The sequence below is a fragment of the Pyxicephalus adspersus genome, chromosome 5, assembly GCF_032062135.1.
Source record: "Pyxicephalus adspersus chromosome 5, UCB_Pads_2.0, whole genome shotgun sequence".
In the NCBI taxonomy this organism is placed as follows: domain Eukaryota; kingdom Metazoa; phylum Chordata; class Amphibia; order Anura; family Pyxicephalidae; genus Pyxicephalus; species Pyxicephalus adspersus.
The window spans coordinates 39,334,947-39,359,392 of NC_092862.1; the positions used below are offsets into that span (position 1 = coordinate 39,334,947).

Sequence of the window (24,446 nt, forward strand, 5' to 3'; positions counted from 1 at the left end):
TGAAGCATTAAAGATTCTAATTGACCTGTAAAGGACTGTAAATAAGCACAGAACAGGGAGCAGGTGTGCGCTAATTAATTGCTATGATCTCACCATTGAGCTTAACAGATCCTCCTTATTCGCACAGCTGAAATCTAATCGCCTTAATTGGCAGATTCGCGACCCCTATTGCTCAAGGCAGGAATCTGGCTAGCAGTGAGGAGGCGAGTGTACGAGCGCACTCCATTTCAGATCGCGGAAAACCGGCTCACTGGAAGCGCGAAAGTACGCACGACCAGCGAGCGTGGATTTTATTGATGAATTTGGGCCATAGTGTCAACATACACCTAGTGTATACATTTTTATTGCACATTTTGATGAATATAAATATTTGCATTAGTGCCTTGGACAGGTGCAAACTAGGGTTTTTTCTGGTGTTTTGGAGACTGCAGAACCGGGAGGAAACTTGAAACAAGAACTACTAAAACCGAAGGAACTTACTGGAATTCATATATAACAGATCACAGAATCCAGTAATAGATCACAGCCAGGCAAGCATGCTAACCCCTGTGAAAACGGTTTGTTACCAGTCAATCTCTAATCTACCCTGGTCAGCTGGCTAGCTTATTTATCCCAATAAAAAAATCGGAACGCTTGAGAAGTCAAAAGAGTTGATGGTGTTCTGTGATGTCACATTACTTTTTATATATACAGAAACTGCAAGTTTTTAACAAAATTCCTGAACTTACATATTAAAAAGTATGTACCTATTTGGACCTTCTATATCTTTTACTAACTGAAACATGTGCTATGGGATCACCAGTATCTTTCATTGTAGCCAGCCTGTGTCTGGAGGAGGTGGGGAAGAAATCTTTTTTTTTTATTTAGGATGAACACCACTGGGGATTGGGGGAAGTGAACATTGATTTATTTAGAAGTGGTGGATATACTATATATTGTACTGCATGTATAGTGCTTTGTCTATTGAAAAGTATGTTTTCACATAAAAGTTTCCTAATCAATGTATTTCAACCAATGCACATCACATCAAAGTAATAATATGTTTTTTTGGGAAAAAAGTATGTCTTTTTTTTTTTGTTTTTGCTGAATCCTATTTTCCCCTGTTCTTTACTGGCCTCTTTTTCGCTTTGTGCTTTTCAAAGTATCTCTCCACTAAGACAAGTTCTATCTTTACAAGCAAATTTACAGATATTACTCTCTGGTCCATTTTGAATTTTTAAATTTTTTATTGTTAATATTACCCATACAGGTAGTCCCCAGGTTGAGGATATTCGACATATGGGTGCCTCCTAGATATGAATTATGAACATGATTTTGAATATCAAAGCACAGCTTGTACACAGTGAGGATTTTTTACAGTACCTATCACCATGCTGCCTAATAATATGTTGAGACAAACATCTGTCCCAATTGCATGTACCTGTTCTGACTTACATAAAAATTCAATTTAAGAACAATCTATAGTCCCTATCTCGTATATAACCCGAGGACTACCTTTATTCAGAAATCTCTCTACTGACAATTAGGTGGGTTCTGACCAACTAAAAAGGGAGCTAATTGCCATGCACTTGTTATGAACTACTGCTGCACATGGTTGTCCCTAATATGATGGTGAATTTAGTTTTGGTACAGAAAAAGCAATATTTCACCCCATCTGTAAATGGTGTAGATCAGACCTTTAAAGGCCTCTGATTAATCCTTGAAAGCTTGAGCATGGGAATGTACCATACATACAAATGCACCATTACAACATCATTGGTAAGATCTCAATGAACAAAAAAATTGTGTGCTTATACATATGCCTACTTTATTGAATTAATAAATTTTTATATTGGATGCTGGCACCAAGTGTATTTATGTACAACTTATGGAAACAGTGTCAATACACTTGTGTTAAAAAAAAACACAGATGCTCAACACAGAAGCCAATTCTGGGAAGCCTTGCATTTATATATCTTTGTTTATTAATTTTACAATTTTAAGAACCACTTATACTATTAATATGAACAACTTATGTTTTTAGTATTTTGGGAATAATAGAAAAGGGAGCACACCACCACTGACTTTTTATAAAAGTAAATGTTACAGATTTTTATAACTGTTAGCACTGCTGTTATATATGCTGTATAAAGAACAGAAAATATCTTATGTCTCTTGCACTTTTATTCATATTAGGCTGCTCATAAAGTAATTGCATTAGTTTAATAACATAGTTTTACTGTTGCACATAATCAGAAAACAAGTCAATATTTGAAACTAAATTTGTTTTACCAATGTGATCTTAGAAATTTGGAGGTATCATTTTTTTTTTTGTCAGTTATCAAATAAAAAAAATTATTAAACAATAATAAATAATAAATGAAGGTTGGCAACTTTGCTGGAATACATTGCTGCTTTCATCATTTTATTATACCTATAATTATATTTTAAATGTAATTCTTTTCCAGCAGTGTACTTTAATGTATTTAACTTCTGTTTGCTATTGTTGCATTCTTTGCTCTCACTGCACTTTGTAGTGTACATAATACAAACATGAAATTCATCTTTACTTCGGAAGAAATTACAATATATTATTATTTATAGTCCCTTATTTTGAACACCATGTCGTTTAATGACAGTTGGGAAAGAAGTACATTGGGTTTAATAAAAATGTTCCATTATTTACTACAACAAAGCCATAACTCCAGGCTCTGTTATACAGTTTTACGAACATTGTGCCCCTAAATAAAGGGCTTTGATTTTTGACATTAGGAAATATATGACTAACCTGTCCTGTACATCAATAAAAGCTGAACTCCCTTACCTATATTTATTTTTTACATTTGGAAACAACTGTCTCCTGTGCTAAAAGTGATTAATCCCATTTTGAATTTACATGGCGGACCAGCATGGATGCATGCTGATACTGTTCTGCTTGCTCATACCTTAATGTTCTTCAGTGAGTCTAAGCCTTCTATATTCTACACCTCCCACCTGTACCAGCAGCCTTTGAAAAGGGAAACAACAAAATTGGGAGCCAGGCGGAAGAGACTTTGCATCAGCCCTAAGACAGCATATCCTTTGTACTATCATGGATGCTCTGGCCTCCCATCCTGTCCCAAATATTAGCCAGGCTACTTCCCATAGAACCCACACACTGGGGACAAGTACCATCCTCTCTCACCTGAAATAAAGGATTTGTGAGGAACTAAGACCTCCAGCACCATTGAAGGTGAACAGCCACTTTAAGTTGCTCTGTTTGCTGCTGTGGCCTGCCATCCTCAGGTAAACTACTTGGCTTCCTTATTCCTATCTGCAACTGAGCATTTGCCTACTTAATGGGACATTCTTTTTCCTTGGTTGCTTAAGCGCATTTTATGTTCCTGCTCTCAATAAACACCTTCCTCTTCCACCTAGCAATGTCCTTAGGGTAGGGCAGTGTAAACTTTCTGGTTTCATTTGGCACCCACATAGACCCACATAGATTAGCTAGCTAAGTCTTTTATCACTGCAAATGGTATGGAGGCCTTAGTGTTTCCATAAGGTTATTTGTATTTAAAAAACAATGATTCTGATACCTTTCCTCTATAGGTTTCCTTGCTTTACACCACACTTACCTTATCTGTCAATTGAAAGTTCCCTTATATGTTAAAATTGGAACCTGAAATGGAGGAATCGTTAAGTCTTTTGGACTGGGGGAAAATTTGGACTGCAGTGGCACACTACTTCTTTATCCTGGCCCAGACTGTTTCATTGGTGCATAACTCCTGATTACATTACCGAGTTTGTTTCTAGTGTATGTGTTTTATGGGTGTACTGAACCAGCTGATCTTTTGTATATGTGGTGGCAGTGTCCTAGGATAAATGGCTCTGGAAAAAGGTCCAGAAAACTAGCTGCTTTTGTTTTTCTGGCCACCAGGAAAACTACCGGTAAGGCTTGGAGACAATCCAGCCTATGTTTTAGGGAGGTCTTTTAGCATGTAGTGGGAAACAGTAGAAGATGGTAACTGTTTTGATTGGTACCTTGAAGTCTTTTTAAAAAGTTTGGTCCCTTTGGTTTAACCATTATTGTGTTACATATAGCATCTGAGGTTCCACCACTGTACCCGTACTGCTTTGCTTGGGCCTGGCCTCACAGCTCCTTACATTTCTCTCCTTTTTGAAAAAGAGGAGGGGTAAAAGAAAGAAGATAGAGATAAAGTGTAGAACAAAATGTGGAGAAAATATTTTCTTTCTAGCTATTTTAACTTTCTCTTTTTTCTTTTATCCCTTCTTTTTTTCACTTGTGTATGGTGTTTTTTTTTTTCTTCCTCTCTCTTTTTTCTTCTTAAACTTGTTTCCAACACAGCACCTCACCATATTACAGATTAATGCATGTTTGGTATGCATTCTTCTTTATATTGGAATGCTAGGAGTCCTTTGCAATCTGCTTGATCTATAGGTTTTTTTTTGTTCTCTATAGCTTCAGAAACCTATATATCCTGTACCACACTTTCTAGTTATTTTTCCTTTTTTTTTAATCTATTCCATCTGAAAAGTGTAATATAGTCATCCTTCACATATGCACCTCCAACATAATTGCAGTACAGTCAAAGACAGGTCATTATACTGTGCCATAAAGAGATATAAGGCAAATACCAACAATTGCTTTTGTCAGCTAACACCAGCAGCATAATAATACCAAAAAAACCCTAACGACCAGTTATAAATACATTTTATACATCTAGGTTCCTATGGAACTGACAAATGTGTAGAAAAACATTTTTTTATAATCTAAACAAGCAGGGATGCACTCACAGAATGTGATGCCTAAGGTCACTTTGAATGAGGGCACCTAATGAGCTGTTAAATTTTAAAAAGAATATTGCAGCAGTGATATGTGTTTCCACACACTATTTTACAACCCTGGAAGAAAGATCTGAATAAAAACAAAAATTGATATGCACTTCACCTATCCCATTGTTATGAACTGAAATATAAGCAGACCATGATAGATAGATAGAGAGATAGATAGATAGATTACACACTGGTAAAAAACGTATGACCTATATAGTCCCCGGCACTCTAACTAGTAAAGGTACAGTACACAGTTCATTTTATGGTAAAAGTTGAACAGTCTTTTACATGACTGTTGAAAGAATGTCACTGATGTTAATCATGCAATGTTTCTGCTGAGGCCAACATAATGCTCGTGCTGGTTTATTGTCTAACAATATGCTAATTTGGTTTTAATGACTTCTCTATATTTATGCTGGATAGCTGTGTGGCCTGCTTGGTTATTAATGTCTGTAGAATTCTAAGTCATTTATCCAGGTGTTCCTATTTTAAAGTTTTCACCAAGGGAGACTATGCTAATTAATACACAACATATGGCCATTTTGTAACTTTGCTTTATTGTCGAATGTGGGGTATTTTGCTTGTCTATGTAACATAACTTATTTTGAGGTTTAGTACATACCTACTGTAAGTCATCTATGAATTTTAAGGTTTTAAACAATTAATTACAAGAAAGTATTAAAATAGTTTTACAAAATACAATTTTACCATAACCTTACTGCTAGGCAGCATAATGGTTGGGTGAAGGATGGAAACATTTTGGCCATTGTGATATGGATGTGAATTAGACCTTGCAGCAAGCACACAGTGTAGTTTATACTTGCTTAATTTACAACACTTCCCCAGGTTACTGGTCCTCGAAGGCCCCCCCACTACATCTCCCTCATACTATTTTTGGGCCTGCACAGCCGTGATATATATGCTCCCAGCCGCAAACCACCAGCTCAGGAACGATACCACCAGCACATGCAGCCCCTTTCCAACCACAACAATTCCGGGGACTCCCATACTGAAGATGGGTCTCTCACCCCCACTGAAAAATATAGAAAACAACCACCTCTCTCAAGGACCTCACTGCTAAACTCCTACTAAACACCCTAACCATCAGTAATCCCCCAACAACAAGGGAGGGTGGGAGGGAAACTTTCTCTACTCTCCCCGTCCTGCTGCTGAATGATCCTCCCACCCCTTCTACTTTCGCCCACTCCCCCCTCCGAACCTTACAGCATCTAACCCTTTCTCTACCTGCTCTCTCCCCCTCCCAGTCATGAAGGCCTTCCACTAGGCCTCTCTGCGCTCCCCTGCTCCAGGCCTCACTATATAGTTTTCTTCAGCAAATAAATCAAACAAAAAATGTATAGGCAGTTTACATCAGCTGGCAAAGAGTCATCTGAACCCACAGAATAGTCCTTTAAAGTAAAGTCTTTAGCAAGGATTCCACAGTCCATAAAGTAAATAAATGAAATCAGCATCAGCAGCTTTTCATACCAAAGCAACAATCTTCTTGGCTGGTTTTCACATAGGCTTGTTTGCAGCCTACCTGCTGCAACACTACTCCACATGCCTGACAGCACACCTGTACTACCTATATCTTATAGCAGATCTGCAGTCTGTTGTAACCAAACCATCAGGTGTACCTGGGTGGAATGGGAAGGTCCCAGTACCTTCCTTCCCATTCCAGTGTCCAGGGCCCTGAAATAAATTAACCATAGCAACACTTTGCAGTGTTGCTCTTACTGGCTACTCTCTTTGCAGTGTTGCTCTTACTGGCTACTCTTACTCCATTCCCAGCATACACCATGGTTTAACGAGCCCATGCTCTGTATAATGGGGACATATATCTCCCATCGAGGAGCGATCCCTGCAGTCCTGTACACCATACATGCATTACATGCAGTCACTGATCATGAATTAAAAGTATGATTTATCACATCTTACAGCAATCACCTCGAGCCCCAAACTCATACTCAAAATTGTCCTCAAATGTGAAAAGCTGGGGTTTTGTGACCCAAATTTTCAATATACATCTTATACTAATGCACATTGACCAAATTTTCACACTTTATACTGTTCCTCAAAAACAGTCAATGGTTACTACAGTGAACTGCAATCTTTATCACATCTGAACTCAAAATGGGCTAAGTGAATAAATGTGCATTTAAGGGTGAGAAATGAGGCTCAAAATAGGGTTAAGGATAATCTTTAATAGTTTTGGATCATTTTTTTTTTTTATTAGACAGTTGTACTTTTTACAATTAACACTACCCTTCCCATCTCCTTAGTCCTAAAATGACCTACAATATAATCCCCCTACCCCTTCTGTCTATAAATCCCATATAAAACACCTTATAAATAATTTTTTGGGCTATAGTAGAAAAACTACAGAGTAACATACAGACATAGCTACATATCCCTAACCCAAGTAATATTAAACACATGTTTTCATATGGTTGTTTTTTATTATTATACACATATTTCACCTATGCAGGGAATATTTTTTTTTTAAAAACTCAAGTGTACAATTATTGGAGCTAAGCTTTTAGTCTAATGACCCAGGAAATAACTGTGTGACAGATTACCCTGACATTACAGGCAAGGAAAATGCTTACATCATGGGGAGACCAAGACAACGGGCACCTGGGGATATCCACTACTTGTTCACAGCACTGGCTTACTGGTGATACTTAAGATATAGAAAAGGCTCTGTGTGTGGAAATGTGTTTCCTAATAGACTTGCTATGTTTGTGTGTTTGTCAGCTGACCAACTTTTTGTGTGCTTGCTATTACAGTATTGAACCAGCCTTTAACAAATCAGAGAGGAATTTTTTTGGACAGTTTTTTTGGATAGCCTTTGTCCTAGGGAAAATCTCTTTTAAAAGAGGTTGTGGAATGTGCAGATATTGTACTTGTTGCAAGGCCACGGGGTTTTTGCCCTGGCACAGAGGATGTAACTCTCTGTGCAGGCTGTGTTTCTGGGGGAAAATAATTGGTCGTATGAGAGAATCAAACAACTAAGAAGGGATTACAGATGAATCTCCTGTTTTGTGGTTGCTCAGTCATAGCAGAGCATGAGGATCCTAGATGTTGAGACACACCCAGCATCTACTAGCCTGAGATGTTTTGGGAGACCAGTTTGGATATTCCACCTTCTCTTGTCTTCTATCTAGGTTATATGAAGAATGAAACTACATTTCCAAGAGTGGACCCATATTTAATGCAAGGTCAAATGAAAAAAAAAAAAAAATAGTGTGCGGTATGAAGGTGGAGTAAGGTCCCTCACTTAGTGAAGGTTCTGAATTTCTAGTTTACTCTGGTGCTGAGAGGATAATGTCACATTTCCTTTCCCAAGCAAAACACCTTTGACATAATTATTATTATGTAAATATTGTCACTGAAGTAATTGGAGTCTGGATCTTTAACATTCTTGGCTCACGCTTATAGTAAAAACTCAAAACCTTTTGTAAATATAAAAAACATAACATATTCCACATTTAGTGCAGGGAAATAACTACTTAAAATAGAAACGTTTGTTGCAATATGTCTAAAGAAAATTGATTGAGCAAAGTATGTAAAACAAATTTGAGGTTAAATAAACAGGATTGTTTACAATACTTGTATTGAATTATGTCAATCAACAGCACTGAACAAATAAATGCATTAGATGTCTGTCTCCCCAGAGAATAGTACAGGAATCACAGTGGCTCATCTTTTAGCTTTGGTAATATTTCTGCTATGTGCAATGTTTACCTTCAATGCTTCTGCACTTCCATCAGTAATCTCTATCTCCAGATGGGAAAGCAGCATGTAATAATACATTTTGAAGTGTCTGTATCCAAGTCACTTGAAGTCCAAAGCCCTTCGCTGACCAGGCAGAACATTTAACTGTGATAAATTAGCAGACTGTATGTCAAAGTTTTAGTTCATTAATGTTTGATTGTTTTGCCCAGATATTTATTATATATGTATGGCATAATTGGCATAACTGTATAAAGGGATTAAGATTAGCAATAAATTTAGGTTGCGTTATTTTGATCATGTTGGGGTTTAACACCCCACAACTCTCCTGTGTAGTAACAGACTGAGCCCACACTGAGTAAAGGGTTCATGGAAGCCCAGAGACAGAAGAGGGGTGTTCAAAGAACACACTCAAAAATTAAGGAATTCCTGAAGGCCCTGAAGGTCTTTGGGATTATAATTATATTATAAATAGTAGTCAAGAGCAAAGTAGTCACTATGTTTGGAAAATTAGATGACTATGTCATGGACAAACAATGGTGTGTCCAGTCATATATTCACAAATTCCAGAAGACACTGCAGGCCCATTAGTGGATGTGTTAATTACGAGTGACCACCACGCCTAATGTGCCCAGTTCATAAGAAAGATTTCAACTCAGTATAATCTCACCAGAGATCAGTGGACTGGCTGGATTCTGACTATTTTGGGAACACTGCATCACAGCTCAGTATTTTTGCATCTAGTAGTATATTTGTGAGCAGGACTTCAGATATAAATATAACACCAACACAACCAACATCACCTGACTCTTGGATTAGATTGTTAGATAAATCTACTTATAAAAGACATTGTAGTAGTTGTAAAATTTACATTTTATCCAATAGGTTTATAATTAAATAGAGCTACAGGGCTAAACATATGTTCTAGATTTATATTAAGATTAGTGTACCTGTGTATGGATGGCTCGATATGTGTGGTTGTTTGAAACAATGTTGCTCAGAGCATTTCTAGTTTAACAGTGGTGGAGATTATTTGCATAATTATGGTAATAATAAAGAGACATTTAATAGTACATGTCAATGCTGGGATTGCCTTTTCTTTTTACATATTTTAAACATTTAAAAACATTCGGGTGTATATAAATGTACTCTGACAACTACTGACATTGAAATACAAAGTCAACAGGCAATCATAGCATTAAAGTAATCTATACCAGGCAAGGATTTAAAAAAAATCAGAACAGGGAAAAGCAGCAAAAATTAATACCAGGAACCCCCCCCCCCCATTAGACAAAATAGAGTGATCAGTGTTTTGGGGCCACTACCAAAGAAGCTTAGATTACATCAAATAAGACTAGATACCCCGATGATATAAAAAAATATATAATACTATATATAACTCCCAGACTGTTACCTTGAAAACAAATAGAATATTTTTAAAATAATCCCCAGTCAATTCAGCTAAAAGTTCACTGAGGGCCATTTAAATCCTTCTACTGTCACAGATAACAGGGACGGAAACAGAAAGGTTATACTCAATACTAGGCCTCCAATGGCTAGGCAAAGGGGAATGGTCACCCCTTGCAGACACCCAAACCTAGCCCTAACTCCTAACAGTATGAGTGTCCCCTGATGGTGGGAATACTCATACATGGAAACCTAGGCCCTAGTAGCCCTGTATAGCCCTAGGAGTAGTGACTGGCTTGAGACTACTGGTTCTTTCCCTTATGAAAGACCCAGTGTCTCCCTAGTTAACAACAAAGAACAACAAACACCAAAAGTAATGCAACTCATCTTAATAGCAGATATATAAGCAGGAACTCAGGATGGCACAACACTCCAGCTCTTCACATCCCAGCAGTGAATATCAGCCGCATAGCATGAAGTGTGAGGCCAGACTAAATGGAGGAGCAGTAATGACCACCAGCTGCAGCTGATACAAGGGTTGTGGTCATTACAAACAACAACACAGAAACAAGTAAAAACAAAGAGACTGTCAGATAACCTTACATGCAGCTTGTCTGACAGATCCTCAAACTTCAGTCACGGAAGGGACTCTGACAGTACCACCCCTTCTACGGGTGGCCTCCGGACACCCAGGACCGACCTTATCCGGATTAGCCCTGTGGAAAGCTCTCACTAGACGACTAGCATTAACGTCGGTCGCTGGAACCCACATTCTCTTCTCAGGACCGTACCCCTTCCAGTGAACGAGATACTGGAGAGATCTGCGGAGAATTCGAGAGTCCAGTATCCTGGCAATCTGAAATTCTAGATTACCGTCCACCATGACAGGAGGGGGAGACAAGAAAGTTCCAAAGGCTCAACAAATCAACAGTGATTTGTGGAACACATTATGAATCTTCAAAGCCTGTGGAAGTTCAAGACGAAAAGCAACTGGGTTAATAATGGCAGAGATCTTATATGGCCCAATAAACCTTGGACCCAAATTCCAAGAAGGTACTTTCAACTTAATGTTTCTTGTGGACAGCCACACAGAATCACCCACTCCTAAATGAATGTCCTTCACCATTTGTGACAAGCATTTCTGTGTGAGTGGAGCGGAATCAATTGCAAACACCGAGATATTTTTGTCTAGTGCACTAGTTGTTAACCCATGCATACGGACGAACTGTCCATCGATTAAATTAACCCCTGCCCCGCTGTCAATAAACACTTCAATTCCCACCGATTTGAAGTCTAGTGCCACCTCAGCAGACAGGAGAAATCGAGTACTGCCGGTAAATGACAAAAGTAAATCCTCTGATTCCCCACACAGACCACCCAGTGAGAGATGAGGGTTAAACACACCCCTTTTTTTTTTGTTTTCACCTTGGCGTTGAACATGAGGGGAGACATTGACAAAATGTCCCCGTTTTCCACAGAAAAAACAGAGTCCCTTCTTATGCCCAAAGTTCTTATTCCCAGGTCCAGAGGTAGCTCCCCCCAACTGCATAGGTTCGTCACCGGACATGACCTCAAGTGTCTCTCCACCCAACTTGTCAGAGGAGGGCGCCATCTTATAGGATTGTACATCCTGAGATTGAGGAACCTTTGATCTCTCCCTCAGGCGTCTATCCATACGTACAGCAAGGGACATAGCCGCTTCCAATGACCCAGGATTTTCGTGAAACGCCAATGCGTCCTTCAGGCTCTCAGACAGCCCATGACAGAATTGACTACGGAGAGCAGGATCATTCCCCTAAGTATCCGTAGCCCACCTCCTAAATTCAGAGCAATAGAGCTCTGCAGAACGCTTTTCCTGCTGCAAGCCACGCAACTTGGTCTCAGCCAGGGAGACCCGATCTGGGTGATCATAGATAAGACCTAGCGCTCTGAAAAATTCATCTATCAACCGGAGGGACTGAGATCCGGTCGGCAGCGAAAAAGCCCAAGACTGAGCGTCGCCTTTAGGCAATGAGATGATAATACCCACTCTTTGACTCTCATCCCCCGAAGAGTGTGGGCGTAGTTTAAAATAAAGTTTGCACGACTCCCTGAACTGAATAAAATTGTCGCTTCCCCCGGAAAATCTGTCTGGGAGCGCCACTTTGGGTTCAGGGCAGGCTTGATTCTTGCTGTCAGAACCAGCTGCCTGTGGTCTCTGTATGTGAGAGACGGTCGTGCGGAGGTCAGCTACCTCCAAAGACAACCCCTGCAGTTGTTCAACCAGTGCAGAGATAGGATCCATAGCTGCACTGACATAAACAAAAAATAGCGGTTTGGGCGGTTGATAATGTCACGGATAACAGGGAGGGGAGGGAAACAGAAAGGTTATACTCAGTACTAGGCCCCCAATGGCTAGGGAAAAGGGAATGGTCACCCCTTGCAGACACCCTAACCTATAAGCAGTAATGACCACCAGCTGCACCTGATACAAGGGGAGTGGTCATTACAAACAACAACACAGATACAGTAGTCCAGACGAGAAATGATAAGAGCATGTACAAGGAGTTTGGTGGTTTCAGGGGACAGGTAGGGGCGGATTTTGGAGATGTTGCGTAGGTGAAAGTGACAGGACCTGGAAATGTTATAATATTCATTTTATTGTATGCCTTTTTGTTTTTATTTCAATCTTTTTGGGAGATCTTAAGGTAGCAGATAGAGCTACAGGAACATTTCAATTCCAGTTAGGACATATAGGTCTCTATGTAGTAGGAGCAGGCTTAGGCCAAGGCAGAGGAATCCACCTGGAGAGCCATGCTGTGGGGGGCACAACTGGAGTGGGGGACTCTTTTGCCACTGCATTACTTATTCATTATCATAATACTATACCACTAAATAGTCTATAGTATATTGGAAACCATATTATTCTTCAGTTAAACAATTGCTTTACATCTTTTTTTTTTTTTTTTTTTTTTTTTTTTTAGTGAAGTTTAACCAAGAATGACAGTATGGTTTTCAGGAGTCAAAAATCACTTGAAATCTAAAACTGTCCTACCCCGCAGTAATTCAAACTTCCATTAACTGCTACTGTTCCATTACCTGCTACAGCCAATGTCATACAACCCATTTCTAGAGCCCAGGTATTATTGAACCCCGTATCATAGGAAGTGCCACCAAGCTGGCCAGTACTCAGAGTAGTACTGGTATAACCAATGCTCACATTTCTTTACATATGAGCTTTCCAGTGCAGGAGGAAGGTCCAACCGCCGCTACTGTAGGAGAACTGCAAGGCCTGTGATGTCATCAGACCAGAGAGAAAAGATAAACTGTGCATACATCACATCAATTAACAGAAAACTGTGTTTATTCATTTAAATGTAAGAATATTGACTTTTTACCTGCATAAGTCTGTTCCTGTTATATATTGTGATAATCTTGAATGGAGAAGAGGGATTAATCGGAGATCACACCACCGTTTTTCCCATCTTAGGGCAGGTGACGCTGGCCATGAAGAACACGATAAAGTGTCCTGTCAAGGGAAGGAAGAATGCAATTATTTTATTGCACATCTTAGACAGAAAATCTTTGTAGGATCAATGAGGTACTATTTTTTAATTAATTTGTCATAAAAACTATTAAAGACAATATAAATTTTAGGATATAATAACGACCACTTAATATCAATAATGTAATGATTCTTTTTATCTGTTACCCGATATAGGCTAAAACCTAGAAGAGAGCCACAGAAGAAGTGGCCCTAGTGGCCATTACATGCAGACAACGCTTACAGAGTTACTGACATTCAGTATTAAGGAATCCAGCCTCATTTTTAACCATCTTGGAGCCACTTTGGTTTCAGTAGCAATCATCTGGGAGCCATTTTGGCCCCCATAACCTTAATAAAATCTGGCTGATGTCTTCTGTACATGGTTCTTTCAGCAACATCATTATCTTTTTTTGATAATAGATCCACATCTTCCTCAACCACTTATTGCTCTGACTCTCTCTATGAATCCCCTGATGAAGCCCACTGGCAAAACGCGTCGGGCTGGAGACTTTTAAGCATTCACATCAGTTGCAACATTTAGTCAGACAACTGATTGTCTAGAAAGCAAGGCATACCCTCATTGCTGTAAGATGCAGGGTTGCCTTCCTTAAAATTGAATTTTAATTGTGTATATTCACAATGTTGACTATAAAAGCCTGTTGTTATCACTGTATATGTGAAAAATACATTTAAGTTTCACTTGCTAAAAAACCCTGTCTCTTCTCTGTTCTTTTGATATTAGGCTAAAACTTCATTGGTTTCTATTATTATTACACTTGAGAGTGTACCTATCAGCTTTTAAATGTCTTTTTTTGTGCATGCCTGCTAAGTGATGTGTAAATGTAACCCTTACATGTAAAAATCACCTTTCACAGAGATCACACTAACAGTTCCATCATCCCCCTTTACTTTTAGAAGGACAGTGCCATCATTTTTTGAAGTAGGTATATATGTCAATGACTAAGGCATAGAAATTAAAAATAATGTAAATCTTGGTGTCTGTGCAATTCTTGGTGTTCACAAATGTATGAAACATGCTAGCCCTTGCTGCAGTCTCTGGCTTTTGGTACAAAGTTAAAATATTGAAGTCTGATCACTGAAGGAGAAGAGGCTAAGAAAATTGTTTCTCCTGTCTGCAGCAGACTTGTGATATCGGCTAAGCCTAAGCAAAACCACTAGACATTAATTATTGCTTTTAAAGATAAAGTTTTCATGGAAAATTATATTGTTCCTGAATACTGTGGCATATTGGCAATCTATCCATGTAGAAGTTACTGAAAGGATCACTTTAAGGTTAATGAACTATTTTAGTGCAAAGAACAGTGATGATGTATCTTGCACAATATCCCATCTTACATTGTTATTTCCCTTTGTGTTTCATTATTATACATGTTTATTTGTAGGTAAATGAGTTGCTGTTCCTGCATTTATTTCATTTTTATTTTAACAATTATTACACCAAATATTTGGGATTCCTGAGAAACACAAAGTAGGCATATAAGCTATTAAGGGCACAAAGTTCCACTTTAAAATTTTGCGATCAACAGGCTTTATTGCAGAAAGGGAAAGGCAATGTCTCTTCTGCAATAAAACATATTCACCTACTTGATTGCTCCCTGTCAAATTTGCTGGGCTGCACATGCGTGCCCATCACATTCTGGCCTTCCCGGTGGCTGCTGTGCCTGAATGAACTGCTGCGCTTATGCATGGATGTAAAGTTATCTCAGCCAGGTCAATCAGGATGGCAGAAGATCAAAACAAGCAAGAGAATAAAGAAGAAAATAGTGATGCCCATGAACAAATAGGGACGGGTACAAACTGGGTTTGTTTCCACTTTAAATATACCACGCTATCTAAACTCCACTCCCACCAATATATACACTTTTCAAGACATCCCTGGCTCCACAAAGTAAAACGATCTTTCCTTGATTTTCTTACATTGCAGCTTTACATAAGCTATAGCTCTGGAAGACACACGGAAAAAAAAATGACTGTCAATAGGCTACAGTCCTGTCAAAAAAAAACACACACATACAATATTCTGTCTTTCTGTTTTTTCTCTTGAGTGAATAAATGGATTTCAGATCGCATTTGACTGATCAATTGTAAACATGACTTAACTTGTGTATCTTCTAATAACCTTATGTCTGATAACTCTATGTGATTAGTCGTCTGTAAATTTTTTAAGATATGTTTTTTTTATTAGTATTGAAATTGGATTGGCCCACATGTTTATGCTGTAGAGGGCATGTTTGACTGGCAGAATGGGTTTATAAGAAAATGATGTAAATATATAGTAAATTGAAAGAATCTTCTGACCTAAGCTGCTAGGTTTCTTGTATAAATAGTAGTTCCTTTCACATTTGTTGCCTGCAGTTGCACAAAATAAGTATTATGATAATATAACATTTCTCTCTCAGGACAAACTAGCTCTCATAAACAAATTTTCTTTTAGGCCACAACAACCTAATTACTAATTAATTACCTAATTAAGTATTTTTTAGTTCCATGCTAGAAAAATACAGATAAAGATGATTAAATAGGGCACGAAACGCAGTTTTATTTAGAACATGTTTCATAGTATGTAATCTCACATCATTGCTTCTTTCCAAAAATTATGATTTCAAAATGAAGTGGATCTTCAACCTAAGTGCCTTACAATGTTTGTAAACAGCACTGACACTGTTGTTTGCAATTACATGCTGGTAAGGTTAAATACATCTCTCTAATTTAGATTTTCATTTAATCGATTACACAAGAAAATTTAACTTTGTGTTGAATAACCATTAAACATTCTTTATTTGCATAATTTTTCATCAATAAATAACAGTATATAAATATGTAAATAAGTTAGAAGCTCTTTAGAAATCAGAACAAGACATTACAAATGTTTAGATTTTTTTATGTGCAAACTCTTAAAGCAATTTATTAGGAACACCTGGTTCTGCAATTCACTACCAGTCAATCATATGCCAGCAGCACAATGTATAAAATCACAGAGATTCTGGTCAGAAGCTTCAGCTGATGTTCACAATGTAATCTAGAATAGGGAAGCAATGTGATCACAGTGGTATTGACCAAAGATTGATAGTTAGGGATTGGTAGGGATAGACGGCTATTGCTGTAGCTGTTGACCTCCCGGGATTTTCACACATAGCAGTCTTTAGAACAGTTATTCCCAACCAGCAAAATGTGAAACTCTAGGGTTTTTCCAAAGGGTTCCTTGATTGTGGCCGATTGGCATATGATATATTAGTGCCTGCAGAGTCCTCAGTCTAAAGTAACTCGGCAGAGCCAACAGCAATAAACCAATGTTCTTTGTTGTTGACTGTAAGGATAGAATTCTGACCAAGACTGCAAGTAAGAGGCACACATACCACCAACCAACAATATAAGGGGTGGTCTTTCCATTTTTTACTCCCACTCAATCGCCAAGATTTAATTTCTGCATTAGTTCCGTGTAATTATTAGGCCTAATAAACATTTAAAGGGTTCCTATGGGGTAATATACTATTAAATTTAATAGCATACTATACTATGCTATTAGTTATATAAAGTTGCTGTACAACATTTATAAATTGAATAGGGCTGTATTAGGCAAATGTGTTATCTAAGTAATATTTGTTTTATAATCCTCCTTCTTTTCTATTCACCATGCGTATATTTGTTCTCATTCATTGGGCCTGATTTAATAAAGCTCTCCAAGGCTGGAAAAGATAGACTTGGAGAATATAGACTCATTAGTGAAGCTGGGTGATCCAGTAATCCTGGAATGGATTTCTTAAAAGTAATTTGTTAGCAAATGTTTTCAATCCTGGACCTGCAAGTGTATCTTCCCCAGCCTTGGAAAGCTTTAATAAATCAGGCCCATTATGAGGAAATATTCCAGCATTTGTCTGTGATCTACCTACAGCTATTCAATTTACTTTAAAGGGCACCCAAAAAAATTTAAAGGGCCCACTGTACCCTTTACAAATGTTCTTTTTAAAAAGAGTGGACATACACATACTCAATCAGTGATGAATGAATTGGTTGACAGCTGAATGACAAGACATTCTTATAAGTAAAAAATTGAGGTTCGTTTTAAATCAGATATATCAGTTTACTTATTTGTACAATTTGCTTATAATAGTTCTGTGTCTACTAAATATATAAATTCATATAAACAACACACACCACACTAAAAAGTCACCAGAATTCTCAATGAGTTATATCCAAGGTTCTCTTCATTACATTTAAGGAAAAGATTATCAGGACCAGGACATGGAGAACAACCTTCCCACAGAATTTCTTTGGTTGCTTGATTCCTCACAGGGGCTCAAGCAACCTCTGCAATATCTCTCCTGGTACATACTCATTTAAAACTTGACGACATTACTTTTTTAAAGCCAAACAAGATACCATTTTCAAAAAATGTTGTATCTAGTGGTGAAAAGTTAGAATTACTGCCACCGTCCTAGATGATGAGATTTCACATGGACAGCAATAAAAAAAAATCTGACAAAAGTTTTGTACTAAAAACAAATCAGTATCCCTGTTGGAAGGATATCCTGTACCTCTGTTTCTGGTGTCCACAACGTGACTGAAGAGAACAAGCACTTTAAACTTATAAACCACTGCACATTTTCAGATTTGTAATGATTTTTGAGAAAACACTAATTAGACTATTCAGATTTAATACTGGTTAAAAAATAAGCTTTAGGTAGTATTTATTTGTTTTTTTTTTCTTTTTTAACATATGTTACTTGAACACACCATATGTTCAGAAACTACAACTCCCATGATTCTTGATTTACTTTTTTATGATTTCAGACTCTGGGTCTTTTTGCCTTGATCTAATTATGTAGGACACAACAAGCGGAGCCAGGAGCGTATAAATAATTTAAGAAGACAATGCACCAAACTGCAGAGTTCTTGATTGTACAGAATAAAGGAAAGCATCCCATGACATCTTTATTAGAAAACATGCAAAGCATAGTTTTATTTATCATTGCCAATAAACTCAAAAAGCTTTGGAATTTTTTCTGACCTACTTGTTTCCACCTCCATGTAAACGTACTTTATTGTTTTACACTGTACAAAAAGTCATTCTAGGTGCTTGCAGATCCGTTCTGATGTCCCCAGATGGCAAGTGGTAACTAAGTTAGGCCCACAACCTCCTGTCTCCATCATCTCAATACTTGTCAATCATGATGGGCAGCCTAACCAAGCAATTGGTAGGTTTTAGCTGTACTTATACTTACATAAACTCACATTGAAGTCAAATGATGGTAAAGAAATTCAAGGTAAATGAAAGCATTCAGTGAGTTACTAATTCGGTTCAGTAAATATTTCAGCTGTACTAATGCCAGATACTTTGTACACTTTATAATTTATGGTTTCTCTACATTTTTTTTAAATAACACACAGGGCAGAGCGGTAAGAATGTGTTGGCTTTGCAAATGAAAATTTACCAACAAACCAACTTTGTGGTTAAAGAAAAAAAGAGTCTAAACCGGTGTTTCTCAAACTTTTTTTTTACATGAGAGAACCCTTGAAATAACTTTCAGGTTTTCAGGAAACCCCTACTATATTTACTTTATTCACGGCTCACAGTAGAATATGGTGGCCATTGGGAAGAATGTCACTTTTACAGATAGCCAAAGAGATTATTGGTGTCACTTCAACTGATCCAAACGGCAAAAATTGCTCATTGTTCAAGGAACCCCTAGCAAACTTGTTGAGGAACTCCACGGTTCCACGGATCCCTGGATTAGAAACACTGGTCTACAACACAAAATGAAAGCTGGCCACTGCAAACACCCCCTGAGTGATGCATGATTTCTTCCAAACCCTCAAACTGCAAATTCTGCCTAACATATAGGGCTCCTAAAGGAAGTGGAAAAATAGCAGATCTACTGTCCACATCGCCAGTAATAAAACTCCCTTTGGGGTTATTGATGTGATATTGTTATTGACAGGCTGCATCATTAATGTTTTTTTTTTTTTTTTTTCTCGATCCACTTAAACTACTTCCTAAATACCTTCTTTTCGAAAGGATGTACAAAAAGCCTCCTCAAGGATTCTCTTTTAAATAACCAGGGTATTAGTAATGCTATTTTCAAACCAGGCGGGTGTAGGGAGTGAATACCTATACAAAAGAAATGCCATGTAAATTAGCACACAATGCAGAAAGAGAGGTTTGTCTTAAACAACAAAATATACAGCAAGCAGGGATATGGCATCACACTCTATGAGAAATAAATCTTTAACATCATTTTGGCACTATGTTTCCACAGCAACAGATAAATACTATGGAGACATAGATGTGTCAAATGCCCACCCTAAACATTCCTTAGTCAAGGCTTTCAATTACTCACTGACAAAACATTCAAAAATAAATGTTTTAGTGTTGACAGGTACAAAGACTGCAGTGGCAATGGATTTACTGAAAATAAAAAAACAAAATTTAAACCTGAAGAAAAATATGATATGCACACCTATAAATCAGAAGTGAATATTGGGTTGTAGAGGAGTGTGAGGGAATTAAACTCTACAAAAATGCTTTCAGGACTTTAGAATAGAGGTGCTTGAGACAAGATAACATCATATATTCTATATGGTACCATGGTAGCACTGGAAGGTTAGGTTACGAGATGAGTTGGGTATGAGATCAACTGGAGTTCTGGGAGGCAGCACACATTAAAAAAAGCTTAGAGAGAGAAAAAAAGATTACCTGGCTTGGGAAGATACAAAATATCTTCAACATTAAAGGAAAAGTCCAGTTACTGGTATAATTAACTAGTATTTATATAGCGCTGACATATTATGCAGCTCTTCAAAGAGGCTCCTTAAAGGGGCTCACAATCCCCAAATTCCCAAAATAGTCATATGCTAACCACTGAGTCACCAAGGCCACAGGTTGAATGTGACTAACTACTACTAGCTAAACAATTACCTAAAAAAAAGAGAACCTTCACAAAATGTCAATTAGTTTTGTTGTCAGGTTGTATCATCTGTAGCTTCCTCTGTTTTACATTAGGGGGATATCCATCACTTCCAGAGGTTGCTAACGTTCTCACGGCATTGATTAAATAGTATGGACACATATGTTACAAGCTGGAGGTAATTGGTATGGAATGTGAGATTAAAGTGTAAGTATAGTTATAAATGTCTTGTCAACTCACAGGTCATCCTTAGCATTTCATACCCTAAATGTAGGCACAGTACCCACCCTGCTGATGTCCTGAGAGAGTTTGGAGTCCCTGGTGCCAGCGTAATGGAAAAATGTACAGTGTGTTGCTGTTAGGGACCCTTTAGGGATTAAATTTGACTCCCTTGACCGGTTCTATCTCCAATGGTTTGTGAGCTCTGCTGCAAATCAGGAGCAGGTTGGTTGCTCTGAGGAGAATACTAATAGAGATCAAGGTGTCACGATTAAATGCTGTCCCCACAATCCTTGGGAAGAATAGTACCTTAAGCCATTTCCCCCCTGGGTAAAAGATTACTCCCTGGTAAGGAGATGTGGGAGAAAATCTATATTGTACAGAGAAGTGGAGTTTTTTTGGTATTTGCTATAACATACTCCTGCAGTTTAACCATCAAGCAGAGAAACGGTTATGTATTGCTTTTAAAGAAGCCATTTCTTCAATAAACAGTTCATATTTTTATTATATCTAAATTATTGGAACTTCTGTACTTCCAAGGCACAATAAAGTAGAACTGCCTAAAGGTAGAATTATAATATTTAAAAAGATTGACAGAGGTATAAAATAGAGAAAAAGAAAGAGATGATGTAAAGACTGTGAGTTCTTTTTTTTTGATTGGCCAAATAGGAGTAGTCTATCTACATGTGCTATCTACATTTAGGACATGTATGTAATTGAAGAAGTGTCAAAATTGCCGTCTGGTAATGATCTGGAATGAGTAGTATTGAAGCAGTGATAGGACTGCCTCATACTAATGCCTTGTCCTGAAATGAGCAGTACTTGAGCAATGTTAGCACTGCCTCCTGGTAATGCCCTATCCTAAGATAAGTGTTATTGGACTAATGGTAGGCCTGACTCCTGAAGAGGCTCTGGGCAAATTTAGCAAACTGGAATTGGGAGCTTGATTGGGACTTTTATTGTTAATGTCGGTTTTACATTTATATGTCCAGTTCATCATATTCATAAAGTGGTAATCAGCCTGCAAAGAGTGAAAAACAGTTACTCCATTGAAGTATATGGAGTTCCCAATTACCCATAAAAGTAGCAGGTACCTCTAATCTCCACTTTTGGAAGCCTTACTGCCACGAAACAAAACCTCTTCCCATTTAATAAATAACGCATTATAAAGGGCAATAATGTTTTGTTTTTTTGTTTTTTTTAAGTGAAGTACTTAAATGTAGAAAATAACTTCTGCTTGCCTATTTTTCACAAAAAAGGCCCCTCTGAGTTTTTTTCCTGACAGAATGAAATGGCCCTCTCTCTGTGTTTAAATCACATGCTTACCTTTCATTGCCAGCCATAAGAAGTAATGTCTGTCCCAGGCTGCCCTTCCAATATTTGATTGGCACTTAGGATGATATATAAGTAACACATGGCAGATATTTTACATGCTGAAAACTATATAAATGTGTTCTAGAGCTTTTAACTTCTTTTTTTGAATAAATCCTTCATTCCTGTCTGGTCGATGCAGTTAGGTAAGCTTGTAAGAAATATACTGTCACGTAAGATGGTGACACACACAACAACAACTTACACAATCCATTTTATTTATTTACAGTGAATAGTTTCTTGCATGAAAGAGTTAGGAGGTGTGTTCTTGTTTGGATCTCTACCCATCCCCAAATGCAAAATTGTTCTTATTTGTAACATATATTGATGTGCTATCACACAAGACTTACTGTGTTGTTTGGATGATAGTTTAGATGTAATCCACTGTCACATAGGGGGGATGATGTTCCACTGCTTTGGTCACTAGGCACACCTGTTAAAAAAATGAGGATAGGACATTATGACTTTTATTTTTGCTCAATTATTTATCCAGCACTTTATAACTTGTCACTGTAGTTATTCATTTCAGCCCACCTCCTGCCAAAAACATTTTTGTTTTTAATTAAAAGGAAAAAACAGTCAGAAAGTCCATTGAATTATAAATAAGGGCTGTATTTTTATTGAGACATTTCTGTAAGAAATGCAGAAAGTGAGGGGAAATCTCTAATGTTGGAGTATTGTCTTTTGATGAGGAAGTTATTAAAGTTTCCCTAATGCGCATACAGACAGTACTAACCTTTCCATACTCTACCTAGTTTTCTGAGTGTATATTCAGGACAGAACCCAAACTAGCTTCAAATGAAAATATCAGACATTATATTTTAAAGAAGAAAGTTTTTTTCAGTTAATTGGTTTTAATGTATCTATTGCAACATGCAAAAATAACAGGTCTCTATAAGAAGAATTTTTTTCATCTGACACTTTGGATCATTAATCCCACATTGGTAATCATCAAGCAAAAGGAAATGGAATGCCCTAAAATAGGAGCAACCAATGAGGAGATCATTCTATTATGCATAGCCCAGTACACGGTGCAATATGATTAGCTGCTCTAGTGCACTTAAAAATGAGCACATAAAGGTCTGTATCCAAACTATTTTCCAAGTCACTCTATAGGAAGTCAGAGGAAAACTCTCAAATCTGAGGGAATTCCTTATTAGATAGCTGCCACTAGAACAGTGAAATATTCCCTCTCACCTCCTGGTGAAGGAAAAAAAATGAAGATTTTCTAAGACTATCTGTTGTATTGAAAATAGATAGGGTGTAGATAGTAATAAAAATTCAGCAGAATTTCCAAGCCTTCCATACTCTATATAAAACATAGTTTTGACTATAGATATGCTTTAAGGATTTTAGGTATTAAAATAATGTTTTATTATTGCAAGTCATTTTTTCAAAAAAAGTACACGTCTATATCTTTCTTTAACATGGGGGAGCCCTTGAAATAACTTTAAAAAGTCTTCAGGGAACCCTTTCCATAATTACTAGACCCCCGGCTCAAAGTACATTAGTGTGGTGGTCATACTGTCAGATAGCCAAAAACATCATTGTTAAACTGACCTGAGAGGCACAAAATGCTTATTGCTCAAGGAACGCTTAGTAACCTCTGGAGGATCCCTGGTTGAGAATCACTGATCTGCAGGTTTTGCTTGCATCATGAGGATTTTGCTTTCTGATAGATTTGAATTAGGTCAAATGCAGGAAAGATGGAGGCCAATTGCAGGTTAAATGAATGTACCTGTTAATGAAATCTGAATGATCTCAGAAGCATCTCAAACTGTTGTCAAACTGGTGGCACTGACATAAATCAATGCTATGTACAGCATACACTGTACATTTTCATGACCACATTTTCATAAATATGTACATGGTGATCTTGATTTAAAGCTTTTTTTGTTGTGCATATCATTAGAAAATGAACAGCATAGTTGCACTGATTTGATTGCAGGTTTGACGACAGTGGCTTAATCTCAATTAATATCTGTATTAATACTTTTTTTTTTTGTAAAGATTGCTTTGCGCTGCCTGTAATTAGTTTAGATAAGCCATACAAATCACACTACTCTGCAGATCTCTTAGAATATTACCTTGGACTCGATAACCTCTGCTGAAAGCAGAAATTACAAATATGCATCACACATTCATAAACATTCCTCCATGCATATTTCCACTTGCTTTTTCTCTCATGTATCTCCTCCTCCTTTTTAGAACCACGTCTAGCTATAATTCATGGCCTCTTTATAAATTCCCTGTGCTACTTCTTCTCTACCTTGGTGTAATTATTTTCCTCCTTTATGTCTTTCTCTTGTAATTTTCTGACTCACCTCATATCATCCTCTCACTGCACATGTCAAGTGCTCAATGTCTTTGACAAATGCATTGCATTTTTTCCCATCATTTAGAATGACGTGAGCTACATTTACACATGCAGAAAGGTTACAAGCATT

The 24,446-nt window shown here is 37.5% G+C and overlaps 1 protein-coding gene across 5 annotated transcripts in view; it reads right to left on the reverse strand.

Annotated features, from left to right (window-relative positions):
• Positions 1 to 24,446, reverse strand: part of SNTG1 (syntrophin gamma 1) — a 279,759-nt gene that overhangs the window by 33,414 nt on the left and 221,899 nt on the right. For all 5 annotated transcript variants that reach the window (XM_072411228.1, XM_072411230.1, XM_072411226.1 and 2 more), the window contains 2 exons: positions 22,350 to 22,432; positions 13,335 to 13,465 (listed from right to left, as the gene is read on the reverse strand). In XM_072411228.1, the coding sequence (XP_072267329.1) occupies positions 13,335 to 13,465; positions 22,350 to 22,432 (214 nt within the window). The remainder of the gene's footprint in view (positions 1 to 13,334; positions 13,466 to 22,349; positions 22,433 to 24,446) is intronic.